Here is a 25,195-nt window from a genome sequence, read left to right as displayed (position 1 = left end):
TCTTAGTTAACAAGCATTGCTATAAATATCCTCATGAATGTTAGCAAAAATACAAAAAAGATGTATGAATACAGCTTTTCTGTGAACTGCTATTCGTGGCTACCATTACAAAAATATTAGATAACTAGTTAGTGGTTGCACGCCCACCACTAATCCTCAGTTCTGGCAATGCTGACATATATAAAATGTACATAATTAATTGTATAACCATAAATAAAAACACTACAGGAACCAAGGTGACCTTCAGGTATATGTTCCTTTTGGATATTAAAGTGACTCAAAACTGCTAAAAGTTAGAAAATATATATAATCTTATTCAGGTCTTCAGTGCTACATTTTATATAGTTTCCTTCCTATAACATTTCTTTTAATAATTATACAATTCCTACAGTGTATATTGTATCTATATTTTTCTCATTTGGCTTTGTCTTCCTTTTCAAGTTCATTTTCTGAAGGTGTGATGCTTTCGGGAGTTGCAGTTGTGCTAGGTGACAAGTTGCACAAGCAATCTTTACTACCTTCATCAATGATGTCAACTATTAATATGCTGTCTGTATTGCTTTCATTGCTGAGGTCTTCTGTATTTTGATCCAATAATTCATTTACAAGAAGAGAAGAATTTGTTGTGTTATCTATGTATGTGGGCAAATTTTTCAGTTCAGACTTTTCTGTTTTGGCACTGGCAGTTTCAGTTGCCATTTTGTCCTCCACTGATTCATCTGAGGGATGACCATCTACAGTTTCCTGCTTGGTCTCTTCTAGTTGAGCAGTTCCTGGTAACTTTTCCTCAAAACAATTGATTCTTGCTGTTTCATATTCTTGATCTGTCTTAGCATCCTTAGATTTTTGTGACTGTTTTTTCAATGATCTATTTGAAGTTGTGGTCGTTTTAACTGATTTACATTGCTGAGCTTTTTGTTTTGTTGGGGGTCCCCAAATAAAGTGCTCAGGAGGCTGGTAATAAAGGCAGGCATACCGTAAAAGTCTTCTTCTTTCTCTCCTTATCTTTATAGTATAAACAAAATATTCCAGAGCACTCTGTTTCATATTTGGGATTGTGTTTTCAACAATGGACTCCTGTAAAAAGACTTTTACTAAGGGAGGCTTGAAATGTTCATATCCAAGTTCTCCAAGACTTTTCAATATTCGTGTGATTCTCAAGTAGTTGTGCTGAGATCTGGAAAGAAAAAGACAGAAGATGTAATTTGTTGCCCTAATATTGAATATCCAAGTTTCTCAAAAACAGAATCAACACAAATACACCTGCCTGGTACAAAATGCCACTTGGGAACCACTCCAGAAGAAGATGTCAATATTAAAGAGGCCCATTATTTTTGTGTTGTGGTTCAGATGCAGCCACATGATTTGCCCTGTGGGGTTTCACCAGGTCATGAGATGATGCAAATAGTTGATACACATTATTTGCTCCATGGGGTTTCATTAGGTTATGAGAAAAAGCAAATAGTTGATACACAATATAAAAGTATTGAGTCGTTCAAATGCCTTCTCTATGTATTTCTGTACTATATCCATGTCTTTACACTAATTAAACCAAACATGCAAGTTACTTTCAGCTAGATGGACAAATCCTGTTTGATTTAGAAAAAGATATAAACTTTATGTCAACCTTGTCAACTTGTATTTGCTTCACAGACTCAGAATTTGGAATGTTTCAGCCTAACGGCTTTTGTTCCCTAGAGATAAAAGTGATGTAGTGGATGTCTATATAGTGCACAAAAATGCATGTCTCTAAAATTTGAGTGTGCAAATTTCTGTGGTTGATGGATGGAAAGAGAGATTAGTTTTCTATCTCAATATCATTTGAATATCAAACTGCCATCCCATGTCTCTGGTTATATTTAAATAGATCTCCTCTTGCTAAGAAGAAGTTGTGAGAACTCTGTCCGTGATCATCCTCATCAACAGACTGATGGGACCTACTGCAGTTTCTACCCTTGACTTTTCTATGAGGGGCATATGTTGTAGAGTTGGCCATGACTTGACTGTGGATACTTTACAGCATACATGCTGGAAAATCTCAGCAATATACAATATATATTAGATGCGTTTATTATCATTAGGAAATTCTTATATTCAATTTTTAAAAGCCATAGATAGAACAGACAGTGTTTAAATTTAGTTACACAATGATTATAAAGATCTGCCTGCACTGCACAGACAGGGTTAACTGTGGCCCACCACAGCTGCCCAGACCCCTGGGCAGACAAGCAGCTGGGAAGGGTGGGGGATGGATGTAAAGTGGAGTTTCACCCAAAAAGGAACGTTCACCACCCCTCTTTCCCCTGCAGCCTTCTGGGACACTTCACAGTGTGCTTCTCATATGCAGTATGAAACTGGCTGTGAAGCTGCAAGGCTTCACTGCTGGCTTCCCTTAGTCAAGATGGTGGTTCCAGCACCAATAGCCAATTGAAGAATTGGCTTGGGTGAGGACACCACTGGATACCTGGACAGGTAAGTGCCCTAATATTAAAAGTCAGCAGCTACAGTATTTGTAGCTGCTGACTTTTATTTTTTTTTGGGGGGGGCGGAACTCCTCTTTAACACAGTTTAGCTTGGAAGGAGGGGTGGATTTAGCGAAAGCAGTAGTAAGAGTACAGCTCACTTCAAATCTACTGGACTGGGTCTTTAAACTATAAACAATCAAGTCTTTGCAGTGGCTAATGATTGGTTATGGTATAGGCTATTTAGGCTTTAAAGTTGTTTTAAAGGCAATTAAAAAAAAACTAATTAAAATAATAAACATGTTATACTCTTCTGCTCTGTGCAATGGAATTGCACAGAGCAGCCCTGAACCTCCTTCTTCTGGGGTTCCCTGACGACAATCTTGGCTCTTCCTTTTCTGTGTCTGCCCCTATAGCATGCGCTTGCAATGGGGGCAGATATGAAAGGTTCAATCCTGAGGTGGGTTGTGTGTCCATTAACAAGCACAGTGTGTCTTGGCCCCACACCCTGCTCACAGGATTTTACTGACAGCAGCAGGAGCCAATGGCTCCCATTGCTCTCAGCCAAGCTTCTGAGAGTGGGGAGAGTGGTGTGAAGACCTGCAGATGGTCACAGTGCTGGATAAACACAGGATTCAGATAAATATTTAGGGGGGGGGGGGCACAGCAAATGATAAATTATTTTTTTTATCTTAATGCATGTGTTACCATTAGAACCACTTTAAGTCATGTAAGGGAACTTGGGTACACTGGAGTATTATTTATGCCAATTAGAAGATACTTGTTTTTTTGTTATTTAGTGTGAGAATGAACTGACATACTCATTTAAATGCTGAAATCGGTCTTGCCAGTTTGCAGCTCGGGAAACATTTCCAATCTTGTCTACCAACTTCAACCCAAAAAAATCCAGCATTATCTTGTATGCCATAATGAATCTTTTGGTTGCTTCCTTTGTTTTTTTAAATTCCTTAAAAAAAAAAAACGTATAATGTCAATACACAAACAAATACATTTGAATGCATTTTAATACAGAGATTGAATAGCCAAACACAATGAGGTGCTGGAGAAAAAACAAAAAGAGAAAATGATGTAATGCAAACATTCTTCATGAGCTCAAGCATGCTCTCGCATCTAATAGTAATCATTCTTATGTCTGTACACTGCCAAAACCCATGACAGGTTTTCAGTACCTTCAATTCCCAACTTCACCCTCATCCCTCCCTATTTCCTACGTTCCTGCCTTAGATAGTTCCTTTACCTATCCCTATCTACTGAAATTTTCTCTTCCTGATTCAAAGCTGCAGTTCCTCATAAAACCTTCTTGAACCCCTCCACCCTCTTCAGTTACCATCCTCTTCACACCAACCCTTCTCATTCATATTTCAATAACCTCTTCACTCTGAACTGTAAAACAATTGATCCACTAATTTAGTAAAGACTACTAAGCTGCTCTTTGCAAGGTAATTGTTCCTAAGCTTAGTGAATGGTGTGAAAATTCACTTCAGAAAGAATACACAATCACATGCAAAAACAACCCCCAAAAACAACAAGTTATGTTTGTTTGCAAATGATTGGATGATGGAAGTTAGCAGAGCTTTAGCTCACATGTTAAGCTAAATGAAAATTCTCTTGGAAAGTGGACAGCCTATTTGCCTCTATTAAATCAATGTTGTAGTCTTGTCATTTAGCTTTAGCTATTGGAGTCACCTCAATCCATCCATGACTGCAGCTTAACTTATCAGCATCTCTTCTTCCTCCACAACAGTATTTATCTTTGTCGCCCCACCACTGGCTAACAATTATTCAGAGAATCCAATTACCTATCCACTTTTAACCTACAGAGCTCTGTAGAGTTTGGAATCGCTACATATTTCCAGATACCATCTCAAAAGTAACCAGCACTCCTCTCTTTACCGTAATAATTTTCTAACACTTGGCATTCATCTACAACTTCCACTCTTTGGAATACCTTTCCACATATTGTTCAGTATTGTTCAACCGTGGACACTTTTACACACACACTCAAACCCTTCTTCAGACTATCATATGATTGTAGCTAAGTTATTCTCTTCAGTCACTGACTTACTTTCTTTCTCTTCTATCAAGGAACACATCCTCAACTCATATACAGTTTGGTAATTTCCTTTTCCTCTTGTTTCTGCCCTTTTTTCCTCTAGTCTGTAAGCTTCTATGTATGGGGCCTCCTTCATATTATTTTTTTATTATAACTCTACAATATGAACAACAAATAAAAAACAGATGCAGCGCTCTCGTCAGGGTCTCAAGTTAGGCATGTGAGAAATCTGAATAGTCGGTGCCTTGGCTCCAAGTGTCCTTCAAACAACAGAACAAAATACAGATAGGTGAGAAGAACAGCATACATGTTTCAGCAAAGAGCCTTGGTCATAGCCCATACCATGAGTTATGACTAAGGCTATTTGCTGAAAGATGTAAATTGTTTTTACTGTAGCTATTCTGTAGCTAAATAAAGACTTTGATATAGATTTGCGAGTTGCCAGCTCTTCTCACCTATCTGTAACTCTATGTATAAACCTATAGAATAGTTTACTTTTTATGGCAGCACAGTTGATAAATGGTTAAGACTTCTGCCTGGCTGCACTAGGTTTGTTGGTTTGAATCCCAACCATGGCACCACCTGCCTGGAGTTTGCATGTTCCCCCTCTGCCTGCGTGGGTTTCCTCCCACACTCCAAAGACATGTAAAGCACTGCGTAAATTGATGGTGCTATATAAGTACCTGTAATAATTTATAATCTTTATATAACTAGTCCTTAACAAAGATACTTTTTTGGGAATAAGTAAAGACAAGACAGGAATAAAATAAAAATATAAAAAGAAGAAGAAACTACTTAGGAGATTGCTTTGCAGAACACCACCACATGCTCTTTCCCACTCTACAGATTATTTGTAACTGAAATTTCTGCTCCAAAAGCTGATGTTTACATTTCAACATATGTAGAAGAGGAAGTACTCCTATGAATATCTGTATTTCACTGTCATTTTCAGGAGGAAAGTCAAAAGAAAAAAGGGGGCTATTTGTCTGCCAGCAGGCTATTCGGTCTTTCATTTGGGTCTTTCATTGGTGTATTTCTTCTTCTACATATGCTGGCTATAAATATAATGCCAGTTTTTGGAGAGAATATTTCAGTTACAAACTGTGTGTAGAGTGAGGAAGAAAATGTGGTGATGTTCTGCAAAGCACACTTTTCAGTAGTTTGTTTTAATTTTAAAGCCGATATTTTCAAGCTATACATCAAGTTGGATCACAGAAGTGGTGCATTTGCTGGGATTTGCATCCATTTTCTAAAGTGTCCCTCTTCTTTCTGACATTTGCATAAGTGGCATTTGTCATAAGAAAATGGCATATCTCAGGGATCACTTGAGAAAAGAACAAGAGTGGTAAAAGTGGCATTTATGAAAAATGGAAGCAAATAGAATAACGTATTTCAAACCAGTTTGGTAAATACAAACCAGAAAAACTAAATTTCTAATTTTAAGTCACTTTAAAGCAGAACCTTACTTCCTTCAATCAACATTACCTATTTTAATTCTTATACTGCTAGCCTTGGTAAATGGATAGAAAGGTATATTATGTTCACTTGTTTTACATTTTTTTTACATTTCTTTAGTTGCCTCCTGGTTTCTGGCCTAGGCCAAAAAAATATCATACATCTCAAGAGTCTTCAAGGGCATTTTCTTTCTCTGGAGAGGGGAGAAGGGGCATTCTCAGCTAAGCAATCCCTCCTGCTTGCATGTTTGACCTTCTGAAAGTGTGCTGGCAGCCCATGTATATTGTACTGTGCATGCACAAGATTTTCTAGGTCATCAACACAGTAAGGGTGGAAGGATTCCAAGAAGTAAAAAATACGTGAATCATCTGCCCTTACTCAAGATGGCCCTTTGGGGGGGAGGTGTTAAAGTGATTTCTCCACAAAATAAAGACATGGATGGATGGGTGAGCTTGCTTTGAATATTAAAAATGAATTAAATAGCATTTTTTGGTTGTGGTGCTCAGTTAAAGGGTAACTTTCCTTGCGTTCTAAACCCATACATAATGGTGTGATAGAAGCTCTAGGAATATATACTGTTGACAGTCTAAAAAAATAACTGGAAGTAAGATGAACGGCAGACAGAAGAAAGCAGGAAGACAAAAGCTGGAAACCAAACTAAAAAAAATAAAAATTACATTCTCCCTTAATTTTTCTGTCCAGAGCTTCTTTTCTACCAACCTCTCAACTTTTGGTAACTCTAATTTTGTAGCACAAACATCAAAAAATAATGGACGTAAAAACACAAGTTGAGTGTAGGACTTCAATTTACAAATTAAAATAATGTAAAAATATTTATACAAATCCATAATAACTGAAAGAAGATCACCGTTTAAACATATTGTTTAATTATATGAGACAGACAATCAAAAACAGAATATTATTAAGGCAATTTCATATTACTAAGGTACTGTACCTGCTACAAAAACACATTATACTGCTCAAAAAATATTTCCAGATGAAATTGCCATTAAATAAACAATATAAGATTGCTAAGAATGTGCTTGAGGAACATGCTTTTATAAAAATACATGAATAAATATAATATATTAATTGTAAATGATCTCCGCAAACATTCTATTACTATTCATTGTTTATTTAATAGATCTGAGGGTAGCACGTCAGCTGGAGACCTTGTTTTGCATATCTCTGTGCTCATTAGTAAAAAGCCACTAAACATTTATAAAAAGAGTGACAGTTTATTAAAGACAGCATAAGGGAGCCTTCCCATGTCATTTGCTCATTTGAAATCTTCTTATAGCTTGATGTATTAATAGATGTCACACAAGCACTTCTGAGAACATCAAAGATGTCTCCTACTCGGTTTCTCACAAATCCATGAAAACAAATGTCAACCCTCAAAGCGATGGCAGAGAAAAAAAAAAAGAAAGAGAAACACCTGCCTTTATAACTGAGCATTATTAAACATGGACTGCACAATTACGTTTATGAGTTTCTTTATGAAACCAGTCATCTTAATTATACAAACAATTCTGGTTTACCTCAATTTCGTATGAGGTGAGTTCCTTGGCGTAGAAATTTAAACCTTGCTCTCTTAGAGGAAAGAGCCTGAAAAAGAAGAAAAGGACTGTAGTCTAAGTGTTATCAAAATGCGCAGATTCACAGGTCTTTTTTCCAAATACTTGTCACAGGTTTAGGTGATAACCAGACAACTAATGAGGCAAAGTGGGCTGGAGATGATCTTTGCTACTTAGTCCAGTATACTTCAGTACACAATGCACAGTAAAAACTTGTAAGGTACAGTCTTTAAAGCTGAATTTCAGGCAAAGAGCTAAAAACACAGGTTAAATACATGTAAGTTTACTATTTATCCTCCAAAGGATTTGTAATTATGAACAACTAATCTTGTGCACCACAAGAGTATTAACCAGAGGAGAGCACCGCATCCCAATGAGGATATCACAGACAAGAAAAATACTGCAAAGCAGTTGGGACTTTTAAGGTACTGATTAAATATTACAATAATACATACAAATTCTTATTTTTTTATTATTCCATATCAAACATTAAGAAAAACGTTACACAATAAAATCAATAAAAGTATTTTTCAAGAACAGAGAACTATGTTTAAACTGCTCTGAAAAGTTAAACCCAGCAAGACAGAGTGGTTGAAACCCCCAAGAAAAGGGAGGTACATGATTGGCCACAGCACATAGTTACATAGTTAGTGTGGCTGAAAAAAGACAAAAGTCCATACAGTTCAATCATAAAAAAAAAAGTTATAATCCTATACCCACAGTTGATCCAGAGGAAGGCAAAAAAGCCCAGCAAAGCATAATCCAATTTGCTCCTGCTGGGAAAAAAATTCCTTCCTGATCCCCCGGAAGGCAATCGGATATTCCCCGGATCAACTTTCCCTATAAATGTTAGTATCCAGTTATATTCTGTGTATCTAAGAAAGAATCCAAGCCTTTTTTGAAGCAGTCCACTGATCTGGCCAAAACCAACTCTTGAGGGAGCCTATTCCACATTTTCACAGCTCTCACTGTGAAGAAACCTTTCCGTGTTTGGAGATTAAATTTCTTTTCCTCCAGACATAGAGTGCCCCCTTGTCCTCTGTGATGACCTCAGGGTGAAGAGCTCTACACTGAGTTCGGACACCAGGGAACAGATAACTTCTAAAGGCAATATTCCAAAACTGTCCAATGCTGGCAGATGCTAAAGTGGAGATACCAGTCACCAAATCACAATGCTGAGTAAAATAGCCAATGTGTCTAAGTTAGAAAATCAGCTTTCCATACTGACAGAGCACCACAAGTCATCTGCCAGGACTGGACAGTTTTGGGACATTGCCGTTAGAAGTTATCTGTTACCTGGTGTCGCTCCTGTGGCCAATCATATACCTCTTTTTTCCTGGGGGTTTCAACCACTGTCTCGCTGGGTGTCACTTTTTAGAGTAGTTTGAACATAGTTCTCAGCCATTTGTGCTTGGATTGTTTCTATAGGTGATGTATGACATATTTCCTGAGAAAGCGTTGAGAAGGTGAAACATGTTGAAATTTACTACACCATGACAATTTACAGCAAAATATGTGTTGTGAACTCTTCAATCAAAAGTCTGTTCTTGAAAAATACTTTTATTGATTTTATTATGTAACGTTTTTCCTAATGTTTGATATGGAATAATAAAAATAATACATGTTTATTTATTGTTGTAATGTTTAATCGGCACCTTAAAAATCCCAATTCCTTTGGAGTATTTTTCTTTTCTATGAGAACTAATATTGTGATTTCCACACATTTTCCACTTTGTACAACCAGACCGGTGACACACATAGTTACTGATTAAGCAATTAATTTACCTGTTCAACAATTCAGCTTCCTATAACATCTGTTTAGATCCAGTTTGTCCACTGGTCATCAAGTCATCATCACCTTAATTCCAGTGACAGGGAGGCAATCAAGGAAGCAGAAGTGTGTACAGTGTGGAGAGGTGTGCAAATCACAATACTGGTTGTGCAGAATTACAATTCCCTTGGCCAGAAAAAAAGAGTTCCATGTTTGTTTAATACGTTTTTATAAAGAAGGTGTAAACAGGTATACAAAACAATGTGACAATGTGATACAGAATTTGTCCATATGGAGACAAAATAAGAATAAGGAAAAAGAAAAATAAGGTAAGAATACAGGTGTTGGTTGGAGATGCGGTTAATGGCAGGGGCGGACTGACCATTTGAGCACTTGGGCACTGCCTGAGGGCCCTGGGTCAGTAGGGGGTCCCATGAAATGCCTCTGGCACCTTTTTATAGGCTTTTTTGGGTGTGCTTTGAGTGTGCGCAAGGACACAGGGGCCCCATTATCCCCTATTGCCCCCCCCCCCCATGAGTTGTCAGTCTGCCCCTGGTTAATGGTGTACAAAAAATCAGTACAATAACAAACCAATATAAAGCACAATCCAAAGTGAAGAAGAATGAAGAATATTTGAAGACAAAGGTGTGTATAAACATCAAAAGTACACAATAGTCATGGCACAAACATTTCCAGAAGGAGAGAAGTACTGTAAGTGTAGAAGGAAACAGAGTAAGGAAAGAAAAAAGTAAGAAGCAGGTAGGGGGAAGTGGAGAAGGGGCAGTTGGCTAAATCTTTCAGGCTTACTAAATTATTGAAAAAGGATGGTAGGCTAATCCGAAACATCAAGTGCTGAGGCAATCACTAGGTGTTGAGCAAAAGTCTTAAACACAAAACCAGCAGGCTCATATCTTGGTATGTTTTTCAGGAGTATGTAAGAGTTCAACTAAAACAGGCATCTATTATAGAGAGCAGGCGGCAACACTTACCATTGTATATATGTATGATTATGTTCCAATTTATCATAGTCTGATTTCCATTTGTTTAGAATGTCTTCAATATATACTCCTGAATGAAAACAAAGCAGCATTCATAGAGAAGACCCAATGATTTACAAAAATATTAGCCAAAAGCATTAGCCATTACTAACTGTAGCACACATTTAAAGCAGTATTAAACCCAAAACCAAAAAATGTATTAATATGCAGTTCACCAATTCTTAGATGTTCTGGCTGCTCTAGTTTTCCTTTTTTTTTTAGACTTTTTTCCTTTATTTTCACCTGTTGATTTATTGATCGACTTCTCACAAATGGGACTGCTGGAAAATTTCAGTTCAAACAATGCTGCTGCCAATAGGCTGCGGCACTGATCAGTGAATTCTGACAGTAAGGAGGCAGGGGACTCGCCCCCTGTCAGAATACAAAGACAACGTGGGCACATTCCTGCATCCACAGAAACTGTGTAGATGGGGGAATCAGGTCTGTTTTTTTTGTTCAGCCTGCAGGCTAAACAAAAAACATACCCATGTATGGACATGTTAACACTACCCTATCCCCAGACTTACAATGCTGCTGTCCAAAGGACAGGTACAGTTTCATGTGAGAGCACATTTGTTTTTATATGCCTTTTAATAAAATGTTGGTAAGCAATGAGGTCTCCTCTTTGTGTGTGTGTCTTACCTTGGGTCCAATGGAATGAAATAGAGGTCTTAGTGGTCTGCTCTGGGAATCAGTGGTTAAGGTGAGGAGAAGACCCACTAGTCATACAGATGTTTCCATTTCTGAGGTCGGAGAGGAGCAAGTGGAATACAACCAGGACAGTGTAGAGATTATCCACAAAAGTGCATTCAGACCTTCTTATTAATAAGGGGTCTTTTATGTTTGGTGAGTAGGCATTTTTGAGGGTAAGAGGCACAAACACTGGTGTGTGTGTTTCTTCTTTGCAAGGAAGCTGGTACAGAGAATATACAACACATTTGTGTGGCCTTTGTCTTGCATTTTGAGATTAATTCACTTATTTATGAAGTTTTGTGGCACTTTTGCACTTAAATGCTTTTTTTTGCACAAAATGATATAAGGTTCATGCTAGTTCACTTTTTGTTTATACTGGTTAATTTTTTTGCATGATATATTTTAAGTATTCTGTAGAGATTTTTATGGTCCACTTATATATTGCACGTTACAAAAGATTGGATGTGAATGTATAGGTTCATTTATATGGTTTGCACTTTATTTGGTTATTATTTTTATTATTAGGTTACTAGAACTTTAAGTAAGCACCCTCATAACTAGTCTATTCAGTAGAAAGATACCCTATAGATCCACGCACTTTTATAAGCAGTGCTGCTTCTCTTCTTCTTACAATCCTATGCTGTCCAAAGGATCATCTTATGCTAGATCACCAGCTGAGTTAAAAGGAAAAAAAGCCTTAAAAATAGAAAACTAATGCAGACACCGCATTCTAAGGATTGGTAAGCTGCAAAACATTACATTTTTGTTTTGGGGTTTAATACCACTTTAAATTTACATATAGAAAATTATTATTTGGTACAGGTCTCCACTACTGTGTTATAATCAGTATCCTTCTCATATTGTCACCACGTTGTTGTCTTTTTTATTTTAATTTGTTTAGCTGTTTGTAACCATTCCTGTTCAACTTTTGTACAATTCAATGCTTTATACTGTAGTCTGGGTTTTTTTATTCAATAAAACATTTTGCCTTCTTGGTAAGAAAAAAAAATACACATAGAGGCAGATTTAGTGCTTTTGAGATTGGATTTGAGAATGTTCACACACAATAAAACATGTGACTATGCACATCAACTTAAGTGTTCTTGTCAGCGCTATAGAGGGAAGAACACTCCATGCTAGGGGTCCAAATAAACTCCTCTTCCCTCTTGTGGAATCAAAGACGAACAATCACCACATGGAGCCAAAACACCACTTGGGCCTTGCTGCCCACTTCAGTTCAGGGAAAACTACATTGGAATAAAAGCAAAAAGAAGGTGCACTGGCCTAGTGCATCACCATAAAACCTTTTATTAATAAAAGCTCCTATGGTAATGCACTAGGGCAGTGAGCCACCTTCTTTTGCTTTTACTCACATCAACTATCCAATCATGTGTTAAAAGAATCCCTGTTTACCTATATCAGCACCTTACTGGATATTTGAAGTGAATCTTCATCCATTCTCAAATCCTTTAGTATATCAGCCTCAGTTGACCTTACACATTGGATATTTACTCACCAAGTTAAAAAAAGACAATGTCCACGATATTTGACATTATATTTAACCTTTCAACAGTTTTGTTTAAGAGGATGGTAAAAAAAAATCCCCCATGGTAACTGGTGTTAGGAGAAAGAAAAAAGAATTAGCTCTACATACAATCCCCTGCATCATGTGTTTTCACCTCTTTTTGTATATACCCCATAATGGTATTTGGTTTTGGAGCTGCCAGATGGTATTAGGTGAGACTCTATACCATACTCTTAACAAAAATACCCAAGTCCCACTCAGCTCCGTTCTTTCCTTTTGTGTTTTACTTAGGCAGAATTCACACTACTATGTTGTAGTAATGCAGGGGTGTACATGCAATGCAGTGACCTACCATTCATAACATAATTATACAGTAAACCAAAGTAGACTTGGTCTCTAGTGCTTCACAGCTCACATATATGGTACTGTATGCAATGTGGTGTGCTGATATTCTAAACTAATGGACTGCCTTGCAACATGAAAAAAAAAAATCATCTCCAAAACCCCTCCTTGTGAACAGGCAGAGAGGATAATTATCAGCTCACCAGATTTCCGATTTCAAAATCACAAGTGACCATTGGAGATGGAGACTTAAAGCGTCATTCCCCCAATATCAATTTTGGTGAATGGGAGCAAGAAACCAGACGGAATATTGCCCATTATTGTTTAAAGCACTATATGACTTCACTATAACATAAGAGTCAAATTCCTTTGGTAAGCCTTCCAGTGTGCCTACCTGGTGGCGGAGACCCATCCACAGTGAGATTCACAGTAACACTTTTTTTCCAGCTGTTTTTTTTTGGAGCACTATTTCACATATTTTTATAAAACTGTGGAGTTTCTTTAGACTTACTTTGGGTTGTCATGTTTATGCTTTTATTATTGTCAGATTTCATGAGCTGACATGGTGTAAGTTTATATGTGAATAGTGCAGCGCAGTACATTTATGATTATTGGTACTATGTATTATATAGATTGCTAGCCGCTTTCCGTTTCATTTGTCACTTTATTTCACTAGTGTGGTTTCACCTTAACTTTTCAAAACTTTGAAGTACTTTCAAAACAACATTTGTCAAATCACTGAATGTACTGCTGCTATTTTTCTCAATTATTTTTATTGTTTTGAGTTCCATAATATGAAAAAAAAAATGTTATCATTAAAGCATGTGCACTTTATTCGAAAATATACTAGCGTATGTCCAGCTTTAGAAATAAACTTGAAAGCTAGTCATTTTAGTTACAAAATTACCTATTTTCATGTACACATACTCCTATAAAATGCTAGCCAAAAAAAACAGGGATTTTTCTACCAAAAATAACTCTGCCTAGTAACAACTAAGTTTCCCAACCAGTTTAGCTGGAGAGGAATATCCCCAAAAGGAGAGCTTTGCACTCTGCAAAACATTGGGTTTACCCAGTATTTACACTTTATTTTTATAAGTAATAATAAAAAAAGTAAATAATTTTAAAAAATTGCAAACTTAAAAAGTTCAAATAAAACTTTGTAACTGTTCTAGTCTCCCGCTAAACCAAATCTATTAAGCTTTATGATGTGTTAGCTGAAGGTTCTAGACTATGCTACAGTCATAGCTTGCTCTTTTTAAGTGACTCTACCCTCTAAATTCTTCATTAAATATAAAAAATGTAAAAAATTCAGCAGCTGAACAGGACTCCTGTGTTCAAAGGGAAACTACAGTGATAGCACAGTAAGAGACCTGCAGCTGAAGGATCTCTACTTTCACTGACCTCCTCATAGTCCATGATCACAGCATATATGAAAGCTTAACTTTTAGTAAAGAAAAAAAAGATTATGCAGGTAAGGACCTATATACACAATTATTGTTTAATCCGACTTTGTAATGCAGCCCTAATCTAAAGGGCTATAGGTTCAGATTCTTTTAGATTGTAAACTCTAATGAGCAGTGCCCTCTGTTTCTTCTTATACCAAATTGTATTGTAACTGTAATGTCTACCTTCATTTTGTAAAGCGCTACGCAAACTGTTGGTGTTATTTAAATCCTGTATAATAATAAAATTCAGAGAGTGTATATTAATATTTTTTTATACTTATGTTATTTATTATCCTAAAAAAAATTATATGTTCCAAGTTATAATAGTAATGTTTCTGTTTGTCTAGTCAGGTGAACAGTAGATATTGCATATCCATATTTCATGCTTATTTCTGGCTCTGTTAAAAGAGAAATCTGTTTACAGAGCTCAATACTTTAAGCTGAAGTTTACATACATACAATACCTGTATATGTCCTAAAATTGATTAATTTCCACTCCCTAACCTTATGTGACTGCTGTGTTCACACTGGGGGGAAAGAGATAGCCTGAACACAAACAGCTTCTGCTGTGCCGTCTCTTTATCAGAACCTCTAATGTCCTGTGACACCTGTGCTATTAGTGCAACCGATGCATATTTTATATAAAAAGTAAAAAAACCTACAAAACATGTTAAAACATACAAAAACAAAATATCACTGACCCAAAACCTTTATAATTTTAAAAAGCAGTATTAAACCAAAAATGAAAAATGCAATATACTGCAGCTCACCAATCATTAGATGTGGTGGCTGCATTCGTTTTCTTTTCTTAGTCTACTTTCCCTCTGTTTTCCCCTGGTGATATGGCCAGTAATATACCTGCATTAGAGTGCCCACTCTGGATGAAGGAGTACAGGGGGCATATTTGGACAGCAGTATTTTTAGTCTAAGGGGGGAGAGTGTTAGATATACAGTACAGCAGATTTAAATACAGTAACAAATTGAAGCTGAATGCCAGCTAATACTTTATAATTGGTTACAGCAAACAGTTGTTTTCCTTTTGGGGTAAAAGATTTACATAAATAAAAGCTGATCATTTTAAACAGTGTTAAATGGTCTGTCTAATCTTTGTAACTACAAGAGTGCTTTTTCTGTTTGAAAAATAACAAACTTTCTGGCCGGATCACCAGATAAAAATAGAAGAAAAAAAGTCCTAAAAAAAGGAAACTAATGCAGCCATCATCTGCCGCGAGGCAAACAAGGCATCTGCCTTGGGCGGCACTTTTCAGGGAGGCGGCACCGCCCCCAGGCAGAAGGGACCACTGCTGTTGCTGCAAAGGGCTGTGCTTGGCCAGGGGGGGCGTGCTCGGGCGGGTTCGTGTGTGTGTGTGCTCAAAGGCAAGGAGACAGAGAACCTGTCAGCTATGGAGGCGGCAGGAGAGGGGGCCGGGCGGCACATAGAGGACCATGCATTTCTCTCTATGCTCTATGTGCCGCCAGTCACCTCCTCTACTGCAGGGGATCTGTCAACATATGTAGTCCCCAGTGCTGACAGTTGCCCCCCCCCCTTTTCCCTCACACAGACGGGAGAGGAGAGAGAAAGCTGTCCCTGCTCCTACCGCCCTCTCCTCCTGTGTCTGCCCTGCCCACACTTCCAGCCAGCCTTGTGTATTCTTTCCCCCTTCCCCCCTCTCTCTTTCTCTCCCTCCCTCTCTCTCTCCTCTCTCTCTCCCTCCCTCTCCCCCCCCCTCTCTCTCTCCTCTCTCCCTTTCTCTCTCTCCTCTCCCTCCCCCCCCTCTCCCCCCCTCTATCTCTTCCCGCCTCTCTCTATCCCCTCTCCCCCCTCTATGTCTTCCCGCCTCTCTCTATCCCCCCTCCCCCTCTACCCCCCTCTCTCCTCTCTCCCTTTCTCCCCCCTCTTTCCTCTATCTCCCCCCTCTCTCTCCTCTCCCCCTTTCTCTTTCTCTCATCTCCCCCCTCTCTCTTCCCCCTCCCTCTCCCCCCCTTCCCTCTCTCTCTCTCTTCCCCCTCCCTATCCCTCTCGCTCTCCCTCTCTCCCACTCCCCCCTCTCTTCCCCCCTCTCTCCCTCTCTCTCTTCCCCCGCTCTCTCCCTCCTTCTCTCTCTCCCCCCTCTCTCTACTCTCTTCTCCCTCCCTCCTCTCTCTCTTCTCTCTCCCTCCCTGCTCTCCCATCCCCCCTCTCCCTCCTCTCCCCCCTCTCTCCCTCTCCTCTCTCTCTCTTCTCCTCTCCCTCTCTTCTATCTCCTCTCTCTCTCCCCCCCCTCTCTTCTCTCTCTCTCCCCCTCTCCCCCCTCTCTCTCCCTCCTCTCTTCTCTCTCTTCTATCCCCCTCTCTCTCTCCCCTTTCTCTCCCCCCTCTCTCTCCCCTCTCCCTCCTCTCTCTCCCCCTCCCTCCTCTCTGATTGGTGTCAGTGGAAGGAATAGTGTCCCATCATTGGTGTCAGTGGGAGGAAGTGCCCCATCATTAGTGCCAGTGTGGGAGGAATTGTGCCCCATCATTGGTGCCAGTGTGGGAGGAATAGTGCCCCATCATTGGTGTCAGTGGGAGGAATAGTGCCCCATCATTGGTGTCAGTGTGGGAGGAATAGTGCTCCATCATTGGTATCAGTGGGAGGAATAGTGCTCCATCATTGGTGTCAGTGTGGGAGGAATAGTGCCCCATCATTGGTGTCAGTGTGGGAGGAATAGTGCCCCATCACTGGTATCAGTGTGGAAGTAATAGTACCCCATCATTGGTGTCAGTGGGAGGAATAGTGCCCCATCATTGGTGTCAGTGTGGGAGGAATAGTGCCACATCATTGGTGTCAGTGTGGGAAGAATAGTGCCCCATCACTGGTGTCAGTGTGGAAGTAATAGTACCCCATCATTGGTGTCAGTGGGAGGAATAGTGCCCCATTATTGATGTCAGTGGGAGGAATAGCGCCCATCGTTGTCAGTGAGCGGAGCTCTAATAGGAAGAGGTGGAGCCTAAATAGGAAGGGGTGGGGTTTACAGATGAAGGGGTGGGTCTTAAACAGGAAGGGGTGGGACAAATTTAGATGCAGGGGGTGCCTGATTTTAGTCTTGTCTAGAGCAGCACAAAACCAAAATACACCACTGGCTATCACATCTAAGAGTTATTAAGCTACAATGTAATTATGGTTTGCAGTGATGCCCATTTAGTGTTTATAATACAAATGCAACTATCCGATTCTACTCAATGCATGCTGTTTATTATATGTGTAAAACTAATTCCAGCATAAACATACCATCAGGCTTAAAAGGAATCTTGTTCATGTAAAATCTGAGATTGCACAAGTCATTTTGACAACGTAGATCTTTAAAATTCTGCTGAAAAACAAAGAAAAATACCTAGTGATATTCTGACTGAACCAAGTATCATTAATAATAATGGATGCATTGGTAGCCATTTTGTAGAGGTAACTGAAAGATTAGTGGCCATCAACACTGCATATTCTTCACAATTAATGGAAAGGAGATCCTATCCGAGTAGATGTTTGGGCGTTTTCGATGTTGACTATCTTTTAAATGTAAGCATGAGGGTTATCATTGCCATCCATTTTATGCTACTCTATTAAGTCAATGACAAAAAAGACCAAGTATGCAGCCAGTCCATTTGTAAGTCTCAAACTTGCATACTTATTTCAGGTCACAAACTCAATATGTATTAAAGCAAGGATGAGGATGAGCTATAAATCTTCCCCCCTTATCCATAACAATTTGCCATTCCTTATTTCTATCTTAATATGTTCGCTTTAATAAATCATTTTTTTCCCACTGTATGTTTTACATTATTCATTGAGCAGAGCCACACACACACTAACACGCATGTGCGACCGGCCGGCAGCCATTTTGGATCTGTTTGTAGTGCTTTTAAAAGGAATTGTGCCTTTTATCATGTGAGTGCATTTTATATTTCAGTACATTTTGGATATTTGAGGGTTTTACACTATGTGGAGAAATTTTTTATTACATGTTTAACCTCATGAGCTCTGGTGTCATACTACTTGTTTGGAGTGGTTGGAGCCATCATATATAGGGAGACCGATTTGGGAGGATTATCAGTGTCTTCTTTGGGTATCCTGATAATGATTCTTAACAACTACCATAACATGTAATGACTTAGGTTTGCCCCAACATCATACTAGTTATTATTAATTCTTATGTTTGGTGTAAATTCATGCAATATTTACAAAGAATTATCCATGTTTCTATTTTTCTGGATGTCACCTATAAAAAGCGTAGTTTGACCACTCTTAGCAGAGGGTCACATATCGTCTGGTAAGCCTTGCATGCAAGTGGTTGGTTTCACATTGGCTATCCTTGGAAGTCTTATCTCATCATGGCATTTGGGGACTGTTCTGCTTTGATCTCACCATTTGATATTTCACTTGTGAACATTTTGAGATTAATTATTATTCAATATTATTTTCACATTGTATATGAATTTTGTTTCATTAATTTAAGCGCTGCACTTTATTTGTACATTATACAGTATGTTATGATTCAGACAAACTCTGTAGGATAACTCAATTCCACTACTTGCTATAAGTATATATGTAGATTATGTCTGACAATAAGAATATACAGTATAGGAAAACAAATTGCCTTTACCATAATCATCAGCTCTTAATTCCAAGAAATTGCTAAATACCTAAAAACTAGAAGCTATGATGGAGATTATTGTATTAACGGAGATTATTGCAGTGCTAAAGCTGGTCATACACTAGTAGATTTTGGAATTAACGTTCATATGAAAATCTGAACATTCATGCAAAAATTCTCAGTATTTGTGGTGATTTGATGACAGTTGTTCGAAAGTACTTCAAAACTTAATTTCCTTTTAAACATTTGGTTTTGGAGTAAATAGATTTTCCTGAAAAAAAAACTACATACGCTGTAAGAAATTTGTTTGAGAACAATTTTCCATCCTGCTCCTTTGAATTTTCTCTTCAATGCATTCAAAAACAAAAGCCAATTTCATCCCACTAACAGAAAACCCCCAAAAAACAATTTTTAAACATAAATATTTTCAAATGAAATTCTACTAGTGTATGGTCAGCTTTACACACTAACCATGTTGGCCATCCAGTTGTTAGGAGACAATAATTCTTTAATGAATGCTCTCTGGGTTAAAATAAATCTGTGTGATTTATGTCCTGAGCTATGTAGGCTATTGTTTGAAAATCCATGTGCTTGTACTCCTCATACAGCCCTATTGACCTTGTTTTCTATACTACACTGCTCTGTTACAACCTCGTGAAAACATCTCACCAATGAGATTTTTTTTAGCAATTCACAATTCAATAAACATGGATAATTCTTTGTGAATATTATATGAATTTACAGCAAACATAAGTATTAATAACTAGTATGATGTTCGGGCAAACCTATGTCATTACATGTTATGGTAGTTGCTAAATATTAGCATATATGTGCAAATTAATTCTACAAACTGCTTTCCCGAAACAACCTATAATCACTAACAGAAATAATCATATTACACTAGCCTAAAGTGTAACCTTTGGCACTATCCTCCACCCACAGAACCCCTTACAGAAAGTGTCTTTCTTCATCACTAGGCAGGCCTGGACTGGCCATAAGGCACACTGGGCATTTGCAAAGTGGGCCAGGGCCACCTGGAAAGGAGGGGGGGTCGGGTGGCACATAGAGGAACCGGATCATGTATTTGCTCCTGCCGCCACTGAATGCCTGCTTCTCGGCTGCTGGCGGCAGAAGAGAAATGCATGGTCCGGTTCCTCTATGTGCCACCCGGCTGCCCCTCCTATCATCCCCTGCTGCCCTGGGATCCTGTATGCTCCCTCCACAGCCACACCCCCCTCATCTCCTGCAGCACTGCTGCCAGGTCCCCCCCTGCAGCTGCTGCATGGGATCTGTCAGAAAAGACTGTGCCCAGTGCTGTAGTTCCCCCCCACCACAGACGGGAGAGGAGAGAGAAAACTGGTTGTGCCCCTCCTCCTCCCTACTCTGCCTGCCCCGCCCACACTCCCTGGCAGTCTTGTGTCTTCTCTCCCCCCTTCTTATTTCATTCCTTCTCTCTTTCTCCTTCTTTCTCTATTTCTCTTTTTTTATCTCTCTCCCTCTGTCTTCTCTTTCTCTTTTTCTTTCTTTCTCTCTTTCCTTCCTTCCTTCTCTCTTTCTCTCCGTCCTTCTCTCTCTTTCCTTCTTTCTTCCCTCCTTCTCTCTCTTTCCTTCCTCCTCTCTTTCTCTCTGTCCTTCTCTCTCTTTCCCTCCTTCCCTCCTTCTCGCTCTTTCCTTCCTTCTTTCCCTCAATTCTTTCTCTTTCCTTCCTCCTTTCTCTCTCTTTCCTTCCTTCTTTCCCTCAATTCTTTCTCTTTCTCTCCCTCCTTCTCTCTCTTTCCTTCCTTCTTTCCTTCAACTCTCTCTCTGTCCTTCCTTCTTTCTCTCTCTCTCTCTTTCTTTATTTCTCTCTCCCTTTCTCCTTATTTCTCTAATTATCTCTCTCTCTTCTCTTTCTCTGTCTCTCTCTCTCTTTTTCTTTCTTTCTTTCTCTCTCTCTCTTTTTTCATTCTTTCTCTCTCTGTCTTTCTTTCTCCCATTCCTTCCCGTCTTTCCCTTTGACCAAAGCCCCCCAACGCTCCCAAATGTTAAAAAACAATAAAATAAAAAATTATAAAAATTAAAACCTACTGAGACTAGTGACGGAACTACCAGGGTCACATAGGTTGACTGGGCCCTGGTGTTCCACCACCAGGCTCCGAGGAAAGGGTCCCTGGGCTTATTACTGCTCAGTCCAAAATGCCCGGGCCTATTTTTTGTCCCAGTCCAGGCCTGTCACTAGGGTCAGTAGTCCTCCTGAATGGAAATGGAATGGTGCCATTGGGTAATATAGAAACCTCAAGAGGAGGCAGAGAATCAGTCTCCTCTGAAGAAAAAGGGCAGGGAGTGAGATTTGAAAGCATGCAAAATTCAAACATTTAAAAATGAGGAGGTTGGAGTTTTGGTTTAAATAGTCCCTGAGGATGCATGTTATAACAATTCAACAGCTGAAATTGTGATTTTTCCAAATGGCCATTGGTGACTGTTTCTGTTTAGGCCCATTTTAACACAGAGAAGGCACTTAGAAAAGAAAATAAACAGAGGAAAAATATGTCATAGAAATCTCTTACTGGGTATTGGTGTCGATACTTGTACAAATCTCTTGCTGCATAAAAGCTTCTCTTTGGTTTTATGTTTTGTTCCAATGCATTGCTGTCATTCTGAAAAATACAGATTGAAAGAATAAAAGCATAGTAATAAAACCCCATAGATTTCACAGTGGGAAATCAACACATTTACCTAAAGGTTTAAACATGATTTACAATTGAAGAAAATATACACAGATTATTATCATTGAGCAAAACATTCCCCATATGTCCCCTGAACTGGTTTTCTGTACTGGAGTTCTCATTATATGTGTGTCTTCTTATTCAAATTGAAAACAGTGGGATCTGTCTAATTCCCCCATGATGTTAGACTGAATGACTCAGAATAATGCAAATGACACAGGTACATTGAGGAAAGCAGGAGTGTAGTGAGATCTATCTAGGTAACAATTAGTATCTTTCCTGAGGGCACTCATTAAGTACAATGCTGTACAGACATTCCCTGTACCCCACTGTCTACATGATGGCTCACAACAGTATACTGTCCAAACAGTAGAGGCTTACACTTGTACCCTGTCTCCTATGCTGGAAGGCCTCATCAACTCTATCCCCCAGCCTGATAGGCACATGGCTTAGATTACACAGTACATTTTTTCAAATAGCACATGCTTATAAAATAAATGAAAAGTAATGAGAGAATATAGGTAATGGCATTCCTGACCTCTCCTTTTGAAAATGCTAGTTGCTTTGGCTGTAATGGTACTCCAATTGCTTCAATACCTTTTAAGACATGGACACTGAACAAGTATGACTTCACTCCTAACCTGTGAGCCTTTTCCGGGTCAAAAACTATTAAAGCTGCATTCAACCAGGTAAGTTGTATTTTTAGAAGGAAGACAGCAATGGTGGCTCACATATTCCTATCAGTATAGGTATCCTTTAAATGTAGCTGAACCCCCTGAACATATAGATAAAAAGTAAATCTAACTCTTAACCTAGCCACTCAAGTTAATACTTAACATTAACCAACACTTACACTTAACCCATACATTTTGTCCTTAACCTAAACATAACATTTAAACTAAATTTCAGCTTCTTTTATGTGACAAAGAATTATCATTATGAAAAGTATACAATTACCTAATAAAAATAAATCTGCATTGAGTACAATGTGCCAAATTCTGTGTAGTAAACATTCCTATCATGTGATAAACTACTGATTCAGTACAATACTTTATTACTTTAAAAGAAAAAACTGACAACTGCTGATTTTACAACTGTGCTGGCAGCAGTGTTCTCATATTTGTATTGTAATTTTGATTATACATTATTTATTGTAGGTGTACAGAGGGTCCCATCATCCATGCATACAGAGTGTAAGCAAAAAGCAAATAATGCATGTGAAGTACAACTATAACACATACCATAAATACCAATAGAAAACTCTGCAAAGTAGAGTGGTACAGTCAATAGAAAATATTTTTAAATCCTGTTTTGGATTCTCCTTTAACTAGCTCACAACTAATTGGTAGGAATAAACAAGGAGTACTAAAGTGTACTAAAGACATCTAAAGAGAGCCTGAGATACCTTCCCTCTCTATAAAGGAAAAATAGAGATGCTTTGAAGTTGATTTATTAAAATCAGAGAGTGCAAAATCTGCTGCAGCTCCGCATAGAAACCAATCAGCTTCCATTTTTTTTTGTCAAAGCCTAATGGAACAAGCTGAAGTTAGAAGCTGATTGGCTAACATGCACAGCTGCACCAGATATTGCACTCTCTGATTTTAAAAAATCAACCCAGTTTTAGTAAATCAACCCCTATTTTTCCCTCTTGCCCTGAGCATATACTCTTTTGTGCATGCTTCCACATAGGAAGTCATGTGCTTGAAAGAAATTATGGTTTTAGAGCTGCTGACATTGAAAAAGCCAAATACGAACAACAAAATAACTGATAATCTGTATTTTTATCATAAAGATGCACTTATGCTATAAATGCTTAACCAGCTTATTGTAATGCATCTATGATTTACGTTACAAAAGCACAGTTCTCTTTCGTATATATAAATCCTTCATGGTATTTTAAATGAGCCAGTCTATCCCCTGAGACAAGCAGAAGTTGAAATGATAAGTAAAAAAATACAGCTTAACACAGAGAAATTTCTGGTAAGAATATATAGTCTTGCATATGCTGCAAGGAAATCTGCTTCATATGTCGCATTTGTTACATTAAATCAAACAACTACTAGACATGAGCTTAAGGCATTAACTCCACAAATTTAAAAGATTAATTGAACATAAAATAACACCTTAAAGCATAACTCCACAAATGCTTCTACCCAAAAACATACAAGATTAGCATATACAGTACTTTAATTAATAAGGATTCTTTCCAAGCATTTTACTGACAGTTTATATGTCATTTCTAGGGCTTTCCCCAAGGAGCTTATGCTCAACTGCTGAAAGTATATAAGCAAATATATATTAAAGGGGGTTTTAACTTTCAGCTACATAGCAGAGTTCCCTTTGATTTTTGGTGCCTGGCAGCATAGATACCAGTCAGCAGTTCTCAGCCAGCTGCAGGGTTCCTAGCCTTTTCCTGGCTTTCTTCAGTTCCGTAGTAAGACAACACAGTTCCTGCCAAATTTGCATGTGATTCAAACAATCCACAATTTATTACAATAATGAATACGCATATTTTTAACTTGATATAAAATGTAAATGTGTAAATATGTTAAAATTATATTAAAGGTTTTTTTTTTTTGCTGAGCAAACTTACATGCTATTGCAGTTTTATAATTCTTCTCTAAGCGGCCATCTCAACTACCCGCTACCCATGCTGCTCACCTCTAGATACGTGGGTGCCTTCCCCTCCTCCTTCACAGCAGCCCCCGAGTCAGCATGGATTTTGCTCATCTTGGGAATAACATATATGTATATACAGTTGTGTTCAAAATAATAGTAGTGTGTTGAAAAAAGTGAATAAAGCTCAAAATCCTTCTAATAGCTTTTATTTCCATACACACAAATGCATTGGGAACAGTACACATTCTATTCCAAATCAAAACATGAAGAAAAATATATCAAATTTGTGTTGTTCCTCTAAAGAAATTGAAGAAAAGTGATTTTAGACTGTTCAAAAAAAATAGCAGTGTTTGTATTTTTCTTTACAAACTCAAACATTCACTATATAAACTGAAAAATGTTTGAAGATTTTGCTTTCCTTTGAATCACTTAATGAATATTTAGTTGTATAAGCACTGTTTCTGAGAACTGCTGTACATCTGTGTTGCATGGAGTCAACCAACTTCTGGCACCTGTGAACAGGTATTCCAGCCCAGGATGATTGGACTACATTCCACAGTTCTTCTCTATTTCTTGGTTTTGCCTCAGAACATTTGCCTCATTTTTGATGTCACCCCACAAGTTTTCTATTGGATTAAGATCCGGGGATTGGGCTGGCCACTCCATAACGTCAATCTTGTTGGTCTGGAACCAAGATGTTGCACGTTTACTGGTGTGTTTGGGGTCGTTGTCTTGTTGGAACACCCATTTCAAGGGCATTTCCTCTTCAGCATAAGGCAGCATGACCTCTTCAAGTATTCTGATGTATTCAAACTGATCCATGATCCCTGGTATGTGATAAATAGGCCCAACACCGTAGTATGAGAAACATCCCCATATCATG

General features: G+C 38.4%; 1 protein-coding gene across 2 annotated transcripts in view; it reads right to left on the bottom strand.

The window, feature by feature from the left end:
* Positions 1-287: 287 nt before the first annotated feature.
* Positions 288-25,195, bottom strand: part of OGFRL1 (opioid growth factor receptor like 1) — a 41,825-nt gene continuing 16,917 nt past the window's right edge. Inside the window, exons 2-7 of one of the 2 annotated variants that reach the window (XM_089681341.1) lie at positions 21,535-21,624; positions 17,632-17,713; positions 10,329-10,407; positions 7,533-7,599; positions 3,284-3,429; positions 288-1,177 (exon numbers count right to left, since the gene is read on the bottom strand). In XM_089681341.1, the coding sequence (XP_089537467.1) occupies positions 415-1,177; positions 3,284-3,429; positions 7,533-7,599; positions 10,329-10,407; positions 17,632-17,713; positions 21,535-21,624 (1,227 nt within the window). In that variant the 3' untranslated portion in view covers positions 288-414. The remainder of the gene's footprint in view (positions 1,178-3,283; positions 3,430-7,532; positions 7,600-10,328; positions 10,408-17,631; positions 17,714-21,534; positions 21,625-25,195) is intronic. The other variant, XM_089681342.1, reaches the window with a different exon arrangement.

This window comes from Staurois parvus, unplaced genomic scaffold, assembly GCF_062004578.1.
Source record: "Staurois parvus isolate SC_StPar_1 unplaced genomic scaffold, SC_StPar_1.0 ptg000264l, whole genome shotgun sequence".
NCBI classification, from domain to species: Eukaryota; Metazoa; Chordata; class Amphibia; order Anura; family Ranidae; genus Staurois; species Staurois parvus.
The sequence above is the reverse complement of the archived record's forward strand: the minus strand, read 5'-3'. Positions and strand labels throughout refer to the sequence as shown.